The sequence below is a fragment of the Canis lupus genome, chromosome 4, assembly GCF_048164855.1.
Source record: "Canis lupus baileyi chromosome 4, mCanLup2.hap1, whole genome shotgun sequence".
Classification (NCBI taxonomy): Eukaryota; Metazoa; Chordata; class Mammalia; order Carnivora; family Canidae; genus Canis; species Canis lupus.
The window spans coordinates 59,390,414-59,407,954 of record NC_132841.1 but is presented as its reverse complement, the minus strand read 5'-3'; the positions used below and the strand labels follow the sequence as shown (position 1 = coordinate 59,407,954).

General features: G+C 53.2%; 1 protein-coding gene across 3 annotated transcripts in view; it reads left to right on the top strand.

The window, feature by feature from the left end:
• NDST1 (N-deacetylase and N-sulfotransferase 1) overlaps positions 1–17,541 on the top strand; it is a 60,221-nt gene that overhangs the window by 15,069 nt on the left and 27,611 nt on the right. For 2 of the 3 annotated variants that reach the window (XM_072824515.1, XM_072824517.1), the window contains exon 2: positions 13,944–14,843. In XM_072824515.1, coding sequence (XP_072680616.1) covers positions 14,331–14,843 — 513 coding nt within the window. In that variant the 5' untranslated portion in view covers positions 13,944–14,330. Of the gene's footprint in view, positions 1–3,756; positions 3,903–13,943; positions 14,844–17,541 lie in introns of those variants that run through there. The other variant, XM_072824516.1, reaches the window with a different exon arrangement.

The window sequence follows — 17,541 nt, the reverse complement described above, 5'->3', positions numbered from 1 at the left end:
GGCTGAGGGTCTTCACGGACTTGGCATGAGCAGCCTCCACCTTGCATAGGGACCCTTGGGGATGAAGTGATGATTTCCCATAAGTTCTCCTACAGGTTCTCTTGTCTGTACATCCCAGTGGCTGACCTTAGGGAATGTAAATGCGGGGCTTTGAGGGACAGGTGACATTGAGGGGACTTGAGTTACATATAGGGCTCTGCACAGAGCCAGTGGGGGCAGGGCAGGCCTGGAGTGGCATTCCACGGGGCACTTGACTGTGCCCTCAGTTTCTGGGCTAGGTCCAGGCTGGGTGGTACTTGTTCCAGTGGAGCCGTGGAGAGGTTGACAACGGGCAGAGGAATGTGGCCCCCTCAAGACCCACACTTCACTGGTGCCCAGGCATGCCGGCTGGGCCCTGGGCTTTTGCAGGCCTGTTTCTCAGCAGTTGAGCCATGCCAGGAGGGCCAAGGACATTTCAGAGACCCCAGGGCTCGCAGCCAGGCATTGCTTGTTTTCCCAGGGTCCAAGTGTTTTGGGGGATGGAGGGGGGCTCTGGAGATAGTCCAGGGACTTTTCTTAACAGCCGGTAAATTGAGATCCAGAGAGAGCAAGGCACTTGACCAAGGTCTCACAAGGCCGCCTTCCTACTATCTGTCACCTCCCTCTGTTCCCATGTCCTTTGCTTAGACTCCTGGCCTCCTGCCCGGATGTTTGTAACAGCCTCTGTCTTGTGGGCTCTCTGAGAGCTTTGTTTGTCTTCCTATTATCATACTCTTGCTGTAACCTGCCAGGCGCACATGCTGTTTGAGTGTGTCTGGTCTCCTTTCCCCTCGAGTCCTAGACAGAGCAGCAGTTGCTCAGACATTCTGAGCTCTGGCCCCAGAGCCAAGCTCTGTCCCTTCCTAGCATGGGGACCTGGGGCAAGATATCCACATTTCCAAGTCTTAGTGTCTCTGTGAAATGAACCCAGTAGTACTTAGTTTAGGAGGATGATTAAATGAGATAGTATGTGAAGTGCTGGATATAATCCCTACACAGAGTAAGCTCTCAAAACTGGTCATTGCTGTAAGTGCTGGTTGAACTGGAAGTCAAGGGCATGGGAGGAGGACAAAGCTCTGGACCAGGAGGCAGAGATGTGGGCTCCAAGTTCATTCTCAAATACTGCCTCACCATGTGCATTTGGTGACGTCACTCCTCTGGGAACCTGACTTTTCTCTCATTTGAGAAAGGCCGAAGAAATGCCCACTATGTTCTTAAAAGATTTTCATGTAACAGTAAAGTGATGGCTGTGGAAGAGCTTTGCATCTGTGTAGTGATTTATAAATGGCGTGGCAGTGGCTGAGGTGTGCTGTTGGTGATGAAGGCACTGCAGCCACGGTGGTGGACAACTGGCTTGGCTAGAGGCTGGTCGGTCTGCAAATGCTCAGCGCCCACACCGGCTTCCCCTCCCTGCTTGCCTGTTCCTGGCCCCGGACCGGCTTGCCTTTCACATTAGCCTCACCATCGCACACTCAGAGACGTGGGAGGTGCAAAGACCTGATGGCATCTCCCAGGCCCTACTGGGTTTTGGGTTATCTGTGGCCGATGCCGTGGAATGTAGGATTACAGCCAGACACTGGTTCAAATCTCAGCTGAGCACTTCCCCCCCCACAGGGAACCTTAGCAAGTTGCTGGAGTTCTGTGAGCCTCAGTTTCCATACTTGTCAGATGAAGGCCTAACGAAGTGGACGCCAATCATCTAGCAAAGGGCCCAGCGTGTGGTGATACAGGGGGGTTGTAGAATGTGTCTTCTGCCTGGAGCGTGGGGACTGATGGGTTTATGGATGGCAAGGAGTGGGGGCCATCGTGCCCAGTTCTAGGGATGAGCTGCAGGGGTCAGCTGCCTAGCTCGGAGCTAGGAGGGCCCTTTGGAGTCATCTGGCACCATCCATTTTTCTGGTGAACAAAGTAAGTCCTGGAAAGGAGCAGGTGCTTGGTTGAGGTCACTAGCAGGTTAGAGGACAGCTGAGCCTGGGGTGAGGCAAGTGAGGCACCTAGAGGCACACTTTAGGGAGCCCTCAGTCTCAGGTGCCCCTAGGAGATGGTGCTCACTCTCAGCACTGGGCAGGTACACGGCAACACCTGGGAAGGGCTGCCTCCTTATGGTTTGTGCCTGCTGCCTCACTAGCCAGGTTTAGGCCTGGACCCCCAGTCTGCTCACCCTAGGAACTGATCCCCAAGCCTTGGAAGTGCAGGAGCACCTACGAGGCACCTTTTAAACGTCTTGCTGCAGCCCCTTGGGCCCCTTTAAAAGGAATCTGTAATAAGTAGGTCACCGGTGCTTTTTGCTCTGTCTGTGCTCTCTAGTGTCTGTGTTCCAGAGAAAGTGAGGCCCTCCCACCTGCCTCCCCCCACCTCCTGCCCCTTTCCCTGCCAGCTGTGCTTCCCTGTAAGCATGGTGAGCCCCTCACACATAATGCATGCTGGCGGTGGGCTCCTGTTGTGGTGACAAGCCCCAGCAAGTCTAGAGGGATGAGGCCACTTTCATGCGTGCCCTGAGTGAAGCCTCCCTGGCCTCAGCAGGCCCGCACTGTGCCCACCAGGCCTCCAGGAGATTAGGGAGCTTCTGCAGCTCTAAGTGACTCAAAGCTTTCCCTTCCTTTTTGTTGCCGCCAACACATCCAGCTTCCCTCCTCTCTGGCCATGGAGCCTCGAGCCTTTTCGGTTTCCGTAAGGCTTTCCTGTCTTATGGGCAGCCTTGTCTTGGGGCGTCTGTATGGGGCAGCTTCCCCATCACCACTGCTGGGCCTGCTGGCTGGGCCTTAGGTGGCTGTGAAGGAGTAGCCAAGACCTTTACTCCTTGCAGAAGTTCTCAGGAGTTACTCAGGGCTGCAAGGGTCCTGGGCCACCCTTGTATTGTGACATGAGGGGACTCAGACCATCAGCTCGGTCTCCAGCCCCAGGCCCACACATAAGGAAACTCCGTCTTTCTTCCGTACTACAACTGTGGGGGCCTGAAATTCTGCTATTAGCAAGTTGTTTTGTGCTTTCATTGGTGTCATCTAAAAAGGCAAGTACCCTTGCAAGTGGATGGTCTTGCACACGCTGCTGAAGAGTGAGCCTGGCCCTTTCCAGCTGCGTGTGTGACCATGGCCTGGTTGCTTCTCCTTTCTGGGCTACATCAGGCCCTTTTAACCCAACACCTCAACACACCGGCATGGCTTCTCTGCCTTTCACATTCTGGCAGTTACCCCTTTTCCTCCTCTGCTGAACAGGGCAATGGGAAGGACCCAAGCACTGAGTTGGGATGGGGCCAGGGCTCAGAAGCCAGCGTCACAACGCTTTGACCACCAGCTTGGCCTCGGTAGAGGATGTCAGGCCTTCTTTCTGTTCTTCTCAGGACGTGCGGGGGACACTGAGGTCTGGAGTGGGGAGCACCTTGTTTGGATCACATAGGCAGTCATGCAGAGCTGCAACTAGAAGGTCTTGCAGGCGCTGTGGGCTCCTCTGACGCTGGTGGCAGCCTTTCTTGAGAGCATCTAGAGGGCCCATCAGCACGAAGGTCAGGGACGTGCTTTCTCCCCTTCCGTGGAAGGCGCCTCCAGGCGGGGGGCCTCTGCCTGCGGTGGGGCCCCTGGGTGTAGGGCAGAGTCGGGCTGGACATCCTCTTTCCTAAGTCCAGGAGGGAGGGGCTGGTGGCCTGCAGCAAGGAACATGTCAGTGAGGTGCCTGGAGGCTTCTGGGAGGGATCTCCATTGGTGGCTCAGGGTGCCCTAGGGCCTCCCCTCCCTCCCTCCCTCCCTTCTGGGGAGGGAACTCGGCTGAGAGTAATGCCATTTGTCCTAGCTCTGGGATTAGGTGCGGCTGCGTTAAGTGAAGAGTGTGTAGCCATTAAAGGGATGCAGTGAAGGGAAGCGGAGCCCAGCGCAGCTGCCGGAAGTCTGGTGGGTCTTGTCATTCTCTCCCTGGCCATCCCATACCCTCTGACCATGGCCCCTAGTCCCCTCCTTCCTGTCCAGTCCTCCCAGGTCTGCCTGGACGTGTGTGTGTGCCTGTAGTGCCTGCGTGCTCACAGCCACCTGGGGGAGGGGTCCAGGGGTGCTGGGGTGGGGGCAGCCTGGCCCCCAAGCCTGGCACCAGGTCCTGTCTGCCTTTGGGACCAGGAGCAGGTTCCTCAAGTGTCCTAGCCCCTGGGGCCGCCCGAGAGAGATGGCTCAGGATGGACCCTGCAGATTCCTGGTGGAGTAGAAGGAGGTGGTGGCTGAGAGATGGGAAGGAAGGTCTCAGTTTCTCTTGTAGCTTCTTTTGGGCTGAGCAAGTCTGTGAACTGGCCGGAAGCCAACAGTTCTGAGAGTTAAAGATTTACCGTAGGGCCTTTGAGGTAACTGGAATGGTGAGGTCCCAGGGTGCTCAGAAGTCACATTCATGACTTTGATCCTGTCTAGACTGTGAAAGCCACAGCTTGTCAAAGCCAGAAGGACCCCTAGAAAGTTCACAGGTTTTTAATTTGTCATATGGTGGGGGCCGGACACAGCCACCCTGAATTTGTTTGGAATGTGGTATTTGTCTGTGGGGAGCTCACTAAGAGCTTTTATAGATTTTCATAGGGTTCTGTAACCCCAGGAGGTCATAAACTTCTGATCTGGTCCAACCGCTCATTGTCCAGTTGAGGAAATAGAGGCTAGATGTAGGGAAAGGTCTCATCCAGAGGCACATAGGGAGCGGGTGGAGTGGCTGGGACATGGATATGGACTCCAGGCCTACTTGGATTTTGGCTTCTTTTTTTTTTAAGCTTTTTTTAAAAAAAATATTTATTTATTCATGAGAAACCCACACACAGAGGCAGAGACATAGGCAGAGGGAGAAGCAGGCTCCCCACAGGGAGCCAGATGTGGGACTTGATCCCAGGGCTCTGGGGTCATGACCTGAAATGAACCAGATTTTGGCTTTTGTATCAAGGAGATGGAGGCCTCCTGAGAATGCCTGCTTCTTGGAATCTCTCAAGGGGGACACCCAGTGACCTGGGGTAGGTATGTGGAAGGATGGTATGGGGGCAGGGGCTGGCTGGCATTGCCCAGCTCCTCTGTGGGGGTGGCAGCGGGGGCAGGGCAGGTGTTAGGGCATGATAAGCTTGTTTCTTTCTTTTTTTTTTAATTTTTATTTATTTATGATAGTCACACAGAGAGAGAAAGAGAGAGAGAGAGAGGCAGAGACACAGGCAGAGGGAGAAGCAGGCTCCATGCACCGGGAGCCCGATGTGGGATTCGATCCCGGGTCTCCAGGATCGTGCCCTGGGCCAAAGGCAGGCACCAAACCGCTGCGCCACCCAGGGATCCCGATAAGCTTGTTTCTACTTTATTGGGAAGAAATGGTGAATACATGGTACCTGGAGTGCACCAGCCCCATGAGGCATGCTGGTCAGTTATCGTTCGATTTGCTCTCGAAGTTGAGATCTCCTATTTCTTGCTCTCACTCCTGCCTCTGTCTCTTCTTGCTTCACATGGAGACTTTACCTGGGCAGGGAGGCAGCCCCCTTTCTCATGTGGACACCTGCTTGTCAGAGATGCCAGAGGCCCTGGGGCAAGGGAGGGTAAAGACCTTCTGGCTGAGATCTTGCCTTTCTGGGAACCTGTGCTATCCTTCTCTGCCAGTGAAGGCTTTCCCATCCGTGGAGAAATTGCGTCAGCCTGTGTTTAGGCAGCTGGGGCTGGTCATCTGCAGGAAGCCTTCCTCTGGACATGCTCTAGGCCACAGACCTGGGTTAAGAATGGTGTGGAATGCTGGGCATAAGGACCATATAGGGGTTACCAACAGTGGCTCCGAGGTGGGCTGGCTCAGGGTCATCCGAAGCTCTGCTTCTGCCCAGCTGTGTGACCTTCAGTCAGCTGCTTGCTCTCTCTGAGCCGAGGTTTCTCCTTCTGTAAAGTGCATATATTAGTGACATATATTCTCAGGGTGTGAGAATTGGGTGTGATAGATCAGGGAAAGCTCTCAACACAGTCCCAGCATGGGGCTGGTGAGTTACCAGGAGCTCAGCCAGTGCTGGCTGCTGTCAGCGAGGGAGGTTATGATATTTGTTTTGTTTTTTTTAAGTTATGATATTTGCAAGGAAATATCATTCCATTCCTTTTGACTGCCTATGATCTGAGCCTAAGAAAAATAGGAATGGATCTGACTCTGTCATAGATGGATTTGGGGGTTGAGTGGAGAGAGCCCTATTTGGGGAAGCTTCATGGGCTAGAGAGGAGCATGCTCTGTGATGGGCCTATCCACCATGGTCTGTGTTAGGAGCTTCGGTGGGACTGGAGGGCAGCTGGTCCTGACCTGCCTTGTTCCTAACTCTGCCCCTCCCCACAAGCTGTCTTGTTTGTTTGCTCGGTAAACCCTTTCTTCAGAGCTGGTGCAAAGGTAAACTCTCAACTCAGGCTCTGTTGGAGGAAAGACAAATTCTCAATAAGTGGGGTCTAAGTTCCTGAGGGTTTTTTTTTTTTTTTGGTTGAGCATTCCCTGCTGGGAAACCCAGAACAAATCCCAGGTTGGGAATCTGGGAGTAAACCAGGACTTTATGCTTTGTTTGCTTGTTGATTGACGGATGATTTGTGAGTCTTCTTCCAAGATGGATCAGGAGAGGCTGCTTTTGATGTTAAAGCACACATAAAATGGATGAAAACAGAAAGAACATCATTCAAAGGGAGCAGAGAGTGGGGTGTGCGGAGCAGTGGTATGTGATAGCATGCCAGGTGAACGCAGAGGGCCCGCGTCGCTCACAAAATGACGAGCCCAGGCTCTGGAGCTGGGTGGCCTGTGTAAGATCCCAGTCACCCACTCGTTAGCTCTGTGAGCTGGGCCAAGTTGCAGGCCCCCTCTGGGCCTCACTGTCCTCATCTGTAACATGAGAGGAAGGTAGGTCATGGTGCTGTGGTAAGGGTTAAATAGCACGTGGTACAGACCTATTGTGTCCAATAAATCGAAGTTCATATTACTAATGCATTTAGCCTGCTGATTTCTCATAGCAGATCCAAAAAGGGGAAGGTAATTGGCAGGCGCACATCTCTCTTGGGCACCTGCCATCAGGTAGGAGATCCCTTCTGCTTTGGAGAGCTTTTGGTGAAGTTGGGGGACCAGTGTTCTCCTTGCGAGAGCAGCTGGCATCTGGCAACATGCATGCGGCGTCCCACGGTGGGACACCGAGCAGGAGAGCTTGCCTAGGACTTTGAAATACAGCAGAGTCCAACTCCAGGCTGAGGCTGGCCTTGGGGGAGGTTGGGCAGGGTTTTAATGGACAAGAAAATGGGTCAAAGTAGGTGGGGGTGGGGGCAGGGGATCCTTTTCTCTCTCGGGCTCTCAGGGCCTCCACCGGCTCACTGCAGGGTGGACTGCACACTCTGCAACCCTGAGACTCTGAGCCAGACTGCCGACAGTCCCTTGGTGGCAGCCCTGGACTCCGGGGTGACTGATGGGCAGCAGCTTGGCCCTCAGCCAGGCAGCACTGCGGGCCTGTGGGGGATGGGGTGTGCAGTGAATTCCAGCAGAGGAAGGGATTTGCTTCTGGTTCGGCCTCCCAGGGGTGTAATTGGGCTGGAGAAACTCCTGCACAGCTGGGAAGCAAATGTGGAGGATTTTCTTCGCTGCGCCCGTACGTGGAGGGTGGGGCAGTCTGAGGCAGGGTGGCTGGTGGAGCTGGGCGGTTGTGGGGTGTGGCTGGGTGGTGGGTGGTGGTGTGATTGTGCTGGGGGTGTGACCGGCTGGGAGGGGCTGGGTCAGCTGTGGGGAGTGGCCCTGGGATCGCACGTGGGGCTCCCAGCGCCTGGGCCCGCAGCCACCCCTCCTCCCCCAAGCCCCGGTGCCCATTCACAGACTTTTGAGACTGTTTGCTTCCCACTCCATACTTGCGCCTGTGGCCCAGATGGCTGTGATGACACTGCTTGAACAGGTCAGCACCGTGTGAGTTTGCCTGTGCATTCGTGTGCATGTAAGTATGGGGATATGGGGACAGTGTCAGGGATGCCCCAGACGGGAAAGAAAATCTGGCCTCGGTGAGTACGAAGGGCTGTAGGAACCTTCCCACATATACCCTGCAGCAGCATCACACCAGAGACAAAACCTCGCGACCTGTGAAAGCCTCACCCATCTTTAGTGCCCAGTGCCATGCTTGGTGCCTAGTGGTGCTCACTAAGTACAGAATGAGGGGACGGGGAGCAGGCTGTCTGCTTGCTCCCAGCCTCTAGTGTAGTCTGGATCCACTGTGAATTTGATACGTGGCGTTGGGGCAGTTGCTTCCCAAGCCTCAGTTTCCAAATCTGTTAAATGGCTAATCATTTCATTAGCCCATAGCACCATATGCCAGGCCCTGAGCCCTTTTACACACACCACCTCTTTTAGTTTCAGCAGCAGCCATGTGAGATGGATAAGCAGTATAAAGCCTGTTTCACATCTGGGGAAATCAAGACTCAGAGAGGTTGAGGGATTTGCTCAAAGATCACAAGGCTGGTAAATAATGGAGGCAAGGTTCAAGCCCAGGCAGGCTGGCTCCAGTCTCAGCCCTTTACCGTACCGCTAGCAGCTAGCACACTGCTACCTCTCAGATGGTTGGGATGCAATAGAATGGCATGCGCAGCCCTTCACTGGAGGCCTGCTGCATGTAGTGGGTACCAAGTACATGAGAGCTGGTTATTGGGTGCACCACACCAGGAAAGGCACAGGAAGCTCAGCCTCAGAGAGCTCCCGGTCTCACTCCTGGGGTACACCTTTTCATCCAGGGCAGAGCTAGACCCTCTTCCCAGTCTTGATTTCTAGACAGCTTGGTCTTTGGAAGGCCCTTGGCCTCTTCCTCCTTTCTCTTTAGGTTTTAGAGAGGATGGTGAGGGAAGCAGAGCATTTTGGGGTGGGGGGGGTGGGGGGGTAGGGAGTGACTTTCAACTCCAGAGCAGTGGCCACAGTTACCGTGGTATTTCCCGAAAGTGCAGCGTTGCCATGGCATCTCCATGACGACAAGAGCATCTCATTCATTATCCCCAGCACCTTGGCAGGGAGAGCTGATCCTAGGGCTGGGAGAGCGCAGTGGGAGCCTGGCCGAGGGCTAGAGGCCTTGGTGGCTGAGGCCCCCTCCTGCTCTCCCCTGCCAGAGCCAAGGTGTCCCTGCCAGGCTCTGGAGCTGCCTCTCTCCTGGAGTCTAGGTTCAAATTTCAGTTCTGCCACAGGCTAGCTGTGTGATTTTGGGCAGGTGCTTTAACCTCTCTGAGCCTCATTTTCCTCAACTGTAAATGTAAATAGTGACAGTAGTAGTTATAAGGCTTAAATGAGGTAAGGTGTGTAAAAGTGTTAAATAAACCCAGTGCCAGCCTGGTGGTAAGTGCTTGATACATGTAGCAGTGAAAATAACAATGATGATGATTATAATGGTATCACTGATACTATTTTTATTATAGCTGCCCCCTTGGAGGGGCTCCCTGTGGAGGAATAAAAGACCAAATTTGAAGTTAGGAAGGAAACCTATTTGAGTCAAGATTTAGCGGTTTCCTGTGTGACTGTGTCAAGGCATTTCACTTTGCAGCCTCAGTCTTCTTATCTGTAAATTGGGAGTAATAACAACTCATTATGATTCATTCATATCCTGAGTACTCAATTAGGACGACCTCTGCCTGGGGAGATCGGCGGGGCTTCCACGATGAATCAGACTTGTCCCTGCCCTTTGGGGCACCCAGGCATGTGGGGAAGGAGAAGGAATGAAATTAGTATTTGTGGAGGGCCTCTGTGCACCAGGTGCCAGGCAGGGCCTGCCCCGGCAGAGGTCAATAAGTCCTGGTCCCGCCCTGGGACCTGAAGGCTAGGGTGCGGAGCTGTGTATAGAAACACCTCAAGTCTATGGTGCGTGGACCTCATGCTCAGGTGCACCCAGGGACTGGGCGGGAAGCCAAATGAAGGAAGGAGGTCGACTGTGGGACCATGTTAACTGGAGAATACATGCCTCAGTCAGTGCTGGCCTGTGAGGATGTGTGCCCAGTGTCAACCGAACATGTTCTTTTTAAAGAAAAGTTAGAAGTTCTAACTTTTATGTGAAATCTCCTGATTTTGAAATATCGATAACTAATCTCAAATTTAAGAAAAATGCTGTGCAAGCCAAAGAATGCACATTTGCGTTCTGTTTTAGCCTGGGGGGGGAGGGGTCCTGACTTTCCCATCCTGAGCTATGGAGTGGGGATGGGGCCAGTAGAAGCCTGAGGAATGGGTGGATGGGGATGACTTCAGAGAGGTGATGACACTGGAACTGGGGTCTTGGAGGATGAGTAAGTGTCCCAAGGGGGAGGGGGAGGCATTCCGGCAATGGGAAGTTCCTTAGCAAAGGCCTAAATGCATGACCAAGATTGGTGACTGGTTGGGCGAGGCTGGAGTTTAGGAAAACTGCTGGCAAAGTCGGCAAGAGTCAGGCAGGCCCAGGGCAGCAGGGCGGGGGGCGGGGGGCGTCGAGGCCTCAGCCTCCAGCCGTCCTGGAGGACTTGGTGGCTCCAGGGGGATTAGAAGCCCCCCAGTTTTCCATCCTTGAGTACAGGAGCTCTGGAATGCAGGTGGGTGTGGAGGGTCTTGAATGGCTGCCTCTAGGCCTTCAAGGGGGCTGCAGGGGCAGAGGGCGGGCAGTGCTGGAGGCTCCTCTAGCCAGCACGCTGGTGGCTGGCACTTTGTACAAGAAGCAGCATCTTGCCTGCCCCCCACCCCACCCCAGAGTATTTTTTAACCTTCTCTGGGGCCTGGGGCTAGTTGGCCCACTCTCTTTCTCCCTTTACCCTCTCCTGAGCCCAGGCTTTGCCATGGCTTTCTCCCTGGCCTTCTGGCCTCTAACCATCTGGTTCCTGCTCCTCTGTCCATCTCTGGGCAAAGGCCACGGCCTCTGAAAACGGCGATTTGGGATTCTGAGGACTGGCTGTCAGAGATTAGAGAGAGAGCCTGGAGTTGGCTTGACCGTGCTTTCTGGGCTCAGTTATTACCCACACTGTGGCTGACCCTCATGCGGTGCTGGGTGCCAGACATGGTCTGTGTGCTTTATATGTATCAACTCATTTAATTTTCAGAACTCTGGGAGCATGTCAAACTTTGCTGTTTTACAGATTAGGAAATTGGGGGCACTGAGAAGTTAGATAACCTGCCCAAGATCACATGGCTCCTGGGAGGTGGTGCTTGGGTTTGAATAAAGCTGCCAGCTTCTGGTCTTTGTGTAACCATAAGGCTTTCTTAATGTAGGGCTTTAGGTTCATGGGTGGGTTTGAGGGCATGAAATCTGGACTCCTTGAAATTGTTTCAAGATTTTCCAGCATATATGAATATTTTTTATAGGAAAATGTTGTCAGAGTCCCACAGGGGTCTATGACCCCCAGATGCCTGAGACTGCTGGTTGCATCATTAACAGTAAAAGTCTGTTAATGCAATCGACCAAGGGCCAGTGATCACAGCACCCAGGCCTGCAGGGGAAGCACGGTTGGGTGGCCGGAGTGGCCAGGTGCCCCCAGGCATGGCAGACAGGGCATCATCCAGGTGGCTGTACCCCTCTACCCACTGTGATCAGGTCCTAGCCCCAAGGCCAAGAGGTGGGGCTCACTATGGCCACAGGGCAGAGGGCTACCCTTATCAGTGGGAAATAGGACTGCAGTTGCAACCTGGGAATAAACAGGCCTGTCACCTCAACCCTCCAGCCTCCGGCCAGGAAACCTGTCCCTTCTTGCCCTGCTCTCAGCTAGAATTGCAAGGAGTCCCTGGAAAGCTCTGCGCAGTCCCTTATCTCCAAGTTGAGGCATGTACCCTTCCCCATTCCTACGCCTGGCCAACTAGCACTTGTTCTTCTGGTCAGTTCAGGTACCACTTCCTCCAGGAAGTTTCCGTGAGCTTCCCAACTTACAACAGTGTTAAGTGCCCCTGAATTCTCTCAAATGCCCTTCCCCCACTATCACATTCGTCCCGCTGCATTGTAGGTGCTTGTTTTCTTGGCTGCCTTGGGTTCCCCATGTGCTGGCACATACATAGTAAGGACTGAATTGAAGAATAGCAGCAGCGGAAGAGCCCCCTGAGATTGTCTGGCCCAAGCTCCTCCCAAACAGGCTGGAAGCCCAGAGGGGTTAGGGCGTGCTCCTCATCACATAACATGTCATTGGCAGAACTGGGAGCAGCACTGGTATCTGAGACATATCCTCATCTCATTTCACACTCCTGCCTCTTGCTTCTGAGCACATCTTTTTTTTTTTTTTTTTTTTTTTAAGATTTTATTTATTTGGCAGAGAGAGGGAGAAAAAGAGAGAGCATGAGCAGGGAGAGTGGTAGAGGGAGAGAGAGAAGCAGACTCCCTACTGAACAGGGAGCTGGACATGGGGCTCAATCCCAGGACCCTGGGATCATGCCCTGAGCTGAAGGCAGATACTTAACTGACTGAGCCATCCAGTGCCCCTGAGCATGTCTTTTAAAAACATTTGTTTCCTTATTTTCACAAAAATAGTAAATGATTATGGTAGAAAATCTAGGAAACAAGAAGAAGAAAATAAAAATCATTCAGATATGATAATTTTTAACGTTTTGGAGTTTTGTTGTTGTTTGGATTTAAAACCAGTTTCTAGCTTATGCATAACAATTTTAAGCAGAAATATAACCATGCATTCTGTTTTATAAATGTTTTCTACGGGGATCCCTGTGTAGCTCAGCGGTTTAGTGCCGCCTTCGGCCCAGGGTGTGATCCTGGAGTCCCTGGATCGAGTCCCACATCGGGCTCCCTGCATGGAGCCTGCTTCTCCCTCCGCCTGTGTCTCTGCCTCTCTCTCTCTCTCTCTCTGTGTGTCTCTCATGAATAAATGAATAAGATTTAAAAATAAATAAATAAATAAATGTTTTCTACTTTAACAACATGTATGGCAATTATATTTCTATGTCAGTAAATGTCCTTCTTCCATATCTTGTAAAAGTTGTAAGCAGCTGCCGGGGATTCTAATCTGGTACTTGCATCATAATTGCTAAGGACAATCTCCTGTTGTTGAGCATTCGCTATTATAAACAGCATTGGGATTTGGATTCTTGTGGGGAAATCATTACACACTTCTGGAGTTACAACCTCTAGGATAATAAGTTCTTAGAAGTGCAGTTTTGGGTCTCTGGTATGTTGCGCCAACACTCAGTGCACTGGATCTTGGGCCTGGGAGGGATTTTCAAAATCTTCACCCCCAGGTCTGGGTCTGAGGCTTCCATTGTCTTCCTGGCTGTGCCTGCCCAGACCCTCGTGCCTTCTGTCCCTGTCCCCATCCCTCTCTCTCTCCTGCTAGCCTCCAGCACTCATGTAAGGGAGACTGGGGGCTGCTATTTGGGGTGAGGAAACTGGGGCCTTAGTATAGTGGATGTGGGGTGCAGTCTTCATTTACTCCCCAGTGAAACCAATACAGGTGGCCTGCTCTGGGTGGGGGATGGGGCTGAGCAGGACCCAGGAACCCCAAGTTCTGGCTGCCTGATGAGGCTGCTTGGCCCATTCAGAGAGAGAAATGTGTGGGAAAGCACTGTGAGAGAGGAGGAGACGGCAAGGGTGGGGTGTTCAGCTGCAATTTAGAATTCCACCTCTAGCTCCCAGGCCTTGCAAAGGTTTGTTTCACTTTGTCCTCTCTGGACCTGGGATTTGCTTGGCCTAGTCTTGGACTCTGATAATTATAATAAATAACAACCACCGTCATAGACACCATATGCTTGGTATCGCTCTAAGTGATTTATACACATCATACGCCTTAGAGGTAGGGACATAAGCCCCGAACCTCTTGCGAGGCAGGTACTATTGTCAGCCCTTTTTCACAAGTAGGGAAACTGAGGCTCAGAGAGATCATGTGAAGCTTGTGTGAAATCACACAGGCTGGGCAGCAGTACTTGAGCATGGACTCGTGAGCTCAGGTCCTGTGTGTCCACAGTCGGCGGACCCCCTGGAAAGCCCACACTCCAACTTTTCACCTGTGGCTCTCCTCTTCTCTCCACAGCCTTGGCCCCGAGGGCCCCACTGAGTGAGCGGCATGTGGCATCCCCGGGCCTGCCCAGAGTCCTTCAGCCCGCTGCCCAGCACCCTCAGGAGGCCCTGACGCCCTGGGGGCACTTCTGCTGTGCACAGGACCACGTGGGGCTTTGCCATGGTGACATAAAGGGGCGCGGAGGAAGGAAGGAGCGCGACCGGCCTGCGGACTGTGCCCCTGGCTGGGAGGAAGGGCCGGGGGCCCGGATCTTCCCCTCCTGCTGCCCACCGAGGGCCGTGCTTGCTAAGCGTCTGTGAATTTGTTGGCCAGTGGACGACTCTGGTGTCTCCTCCTGCGTGGGGCCTGGGGGTGGCCAGGGCAGGCGGGCCCCCGGCGGCCGAGGTCTCGGGGGCCAGGATGCCCGCCCTGGCGCGCCTCCGGAGGCTGTGTCGGCACGTGTCCCCGCAGGCTGTCCTTTTCCTGCTGTTCGTCTTCTGCCTCTTCAGCGTTTTTGTCTCGGCCTACTACCTGTATGGCTGGAAGCGGGGCCTGGAGCCCTCGGCGGACGCCCCCGAGCCTGACTGTGGGGACCCGCCCCCCGTGGCCCCCAGCCGCCTGCTGCCGCTCAAGCCCATGCAGGCGGCCGCCCCCTCCCGCACGGACCCGCTGGTGCTGGTGTTTGTGGAGAGCCTCTACTCCCAGCTGGGCCAGGAGGTCGTGGCCATCCTGGAGTCCAGCCGCTTCAAGTACCGCACGGAGATCGCGCCGGGCAAGGGCGATATGCCCACGCTCACCGACAAGGGCCGTGGCCGCTTCGCCCTCATCATCTATGAGAACATCCTCAAGTACGTCAACCTGGACGCCTGGAACCGGGAGCTGCTGGACAAGTACTGTGTGGCCTACGGCGTGGGCATCATCGGCTTCTTCAAGGTACACAGGGCTGGGGTCCCCAAGCGGTTCATAGCTCTGGCTGATTCTGAGTCCCATTTCTACACTCTATAGCCAAGTGTCTGACTTTTCCCATCTGTGAAATGGGTATAATGGTAGCGCCTACCTCCTAGGATTGTCGTGAAGGGTCAGTGGATGAGTATGTGTAAAGCGCTTGGAACACACACGCCTGATGTCTAATAAGTGCTTTTTAAATATTAGTTTTTATGCATGGCATAAAGTGCACGGCAGGCGGATTGCCTGCTATGCATGGGACTTGGCACACAATAGTCACACGCCTAAAGGAAGCCCTGGGAATGGGTGTGAGCTAGGAGAGGCTTGGTCCCTTAATTGTCATGGCAGTCTTCCTAAGGGACAGGGTGTGTCCTCATTTTGCAGACGGGAAAACCAAGGCTTAGGAAGGTTACGTATTTGAGGCTAGGTAGCCTTTAAGTGGGAGAGCCATGATTTGAACTCAGACTTAGTCTGGGCTCTGGATCCCAGACTCTTTCCTCTTGGCTATGGTGGGCTGTGGCATTTATGGATTTCCTGAACAGAGCCGTGTTGCATTGGAAGAAAGAGGAGAGAGGAATCCCAACAGCAGGTAAGCTGCTCTGGGCTCTGTGGGGCACCCATAATGACTGCTGGGATCAGAGTCTTTGCTGAAAGTGTCATGGAGAAGCTGTCCATGGGGAGGAGAAGGTTGGAACAGCTGGATCGGGGAATCTAGAGGCTCTGACCAGAGGACTCTCATCTTCAAGATGGGTGGTAGGGACTCTAGGTAGGTGCCTGGAGACATTTGTTTCTTCATTCAGCAAATATTTACTATGTGCTTATTGTGTTCCAAGTCCTTTGCTAGGTACCAGAGACAGAATGGTAATCAGAGAGTGCAGAGTCACTCTTGTCACGGAGCTGACATTTCAGTGCAGTGGGGTGGAGTGGGTGACAGACAGTGTGAACAAGTAAACATACCATGTGGCAAGTGGTGATAAGTACAAGAAGGAATAAAGTTGGGAAAGGGCATAGGGAGTGATGGGTATGGGCAGTTGACACTGTTTTTGCTAGCCAAGAAGGATGTCTTTGACAAAGTGACTGGAATGATGTGCGATGAGGAGCCGCATGGCTCTCTGTGCAAAGGGCTTTCCAGGCAGAAGTAACAGTAAGTGAACAGATCCTAAAGCAGGTTCTTGGTTGGCATGAGCTGGGAGAGGAGCAGGGGTGGGTCAGAAGTGGCCCGTGTCCGCTGACGGGTGCCCATGTGTCCCCAGACATTTGTGGGCACCCCTGTGCACGGGGCCCTGTGCTTGGTGTAGGGAGGAGCCTGGTCCAGGCGAAGGGTTCCCACCATGTGTTCTTTCATGCATTAATGCAGCAGGATGCTCTGCCACCAAAAGAAGATTTTATGGGCCAAGAAATTGAAGGCCCTTAGAAGTCCTGCAGTAGAGCAACCTGGTGAGATTTGTTCCCCAGCTGGTTTGATCACAAAGCCCTTTATTTCACAGAGCATCCTCTGGGAAATGCTGGCCTGGTTTATGGCTTTTCAGTAGCATAACCTCAGACTGCCTTTATTGTCTGTTTTTTCTTTTCTCCTGGACTCTTCCATTCCCTGCCATGAACTTCATTAAGTTTGATTCAGAGCCCCAGGCTTGAAGAACATCACAATGGCTGACATTTATTGAGTGCTCACCCAGCACCATGCACTGTCCTTGTGCTTTGTGTGAAGAATGAACTCACCTAACACTCACCCTCCATCCTCTGAGGCTGGTGGATATCATTCTGCTTTAAGAGAAAAAGAAACTGAGGCAAAGAGGGATGAGGAAGTGTGCCTCCCCTCATCCTCTAGTAAGCACAGATCCAGGATTTGAACCTGGGCAGTCTGGCTGCAGAGGCTTTAGTTGTAACCACTTTGTGATGAGTCCAGGGCCTCAAATGTGGCTTATGGAGTAGAATTTACATCAGCACCCAGAGCTTCCGTAGTCTTTGGAGACCAGACAGTGGGCTGTGGTCACTGGGCACAGTTGGTACACCAGAGCTTGGATCCCATCTAGCCCCAATTCTTCACTCTACAGAAGGTGAACATGAGGCCCTAGGGAGCAGGGACAGGCTCACAGTCTTACTGTGAGGTTAGTGGAAATTCCAGTCTTCATGCTCTTCCAACCATATTGCTTAAGACCAGACCCCTCCTTGGTCTTGAGCAAAGGCCTGTGACTTTCTGCTCAAACAGAGCCATCTGGTGGTTAAGCTCCATCTTTTGGCTCTTTCCACAATGCCCACGTCTGTGCTGTGCATTGGGCTTGTCAAACCCAGAGGGTTTGTGGACTCCAGAAGCCTGGAGACCCACACTTTCCAATTCCCACCGGTGCTGGATTCCCAGGTCAGTGTAAGAGCAGGGGCTGAAAAGTCCAGACTCCGGTTCAAATCTTTCCGACTGGGGCAGGATATTCAACCCATCTGTAAAGTGGGCCCTATCATAGCACCTCCCTCACTGGGCCATGTCGAAGATGCAGTGGGTGGTACCCTGAGCCACCCAATGAATGGAAGTGTCTTGCTTTGTCATCCCATGTTCAGCAAACACAGCCGGTGGTCACTTTTGTCTGTCTTGTGGCTCTGACTAACATGCACCCCTATGAGGTCCTTGGGGCGGGGGGCAGATCTTCCTTGATCACCCTGGTTCCTGCAATTGTCCCAACCTCCTGACTCC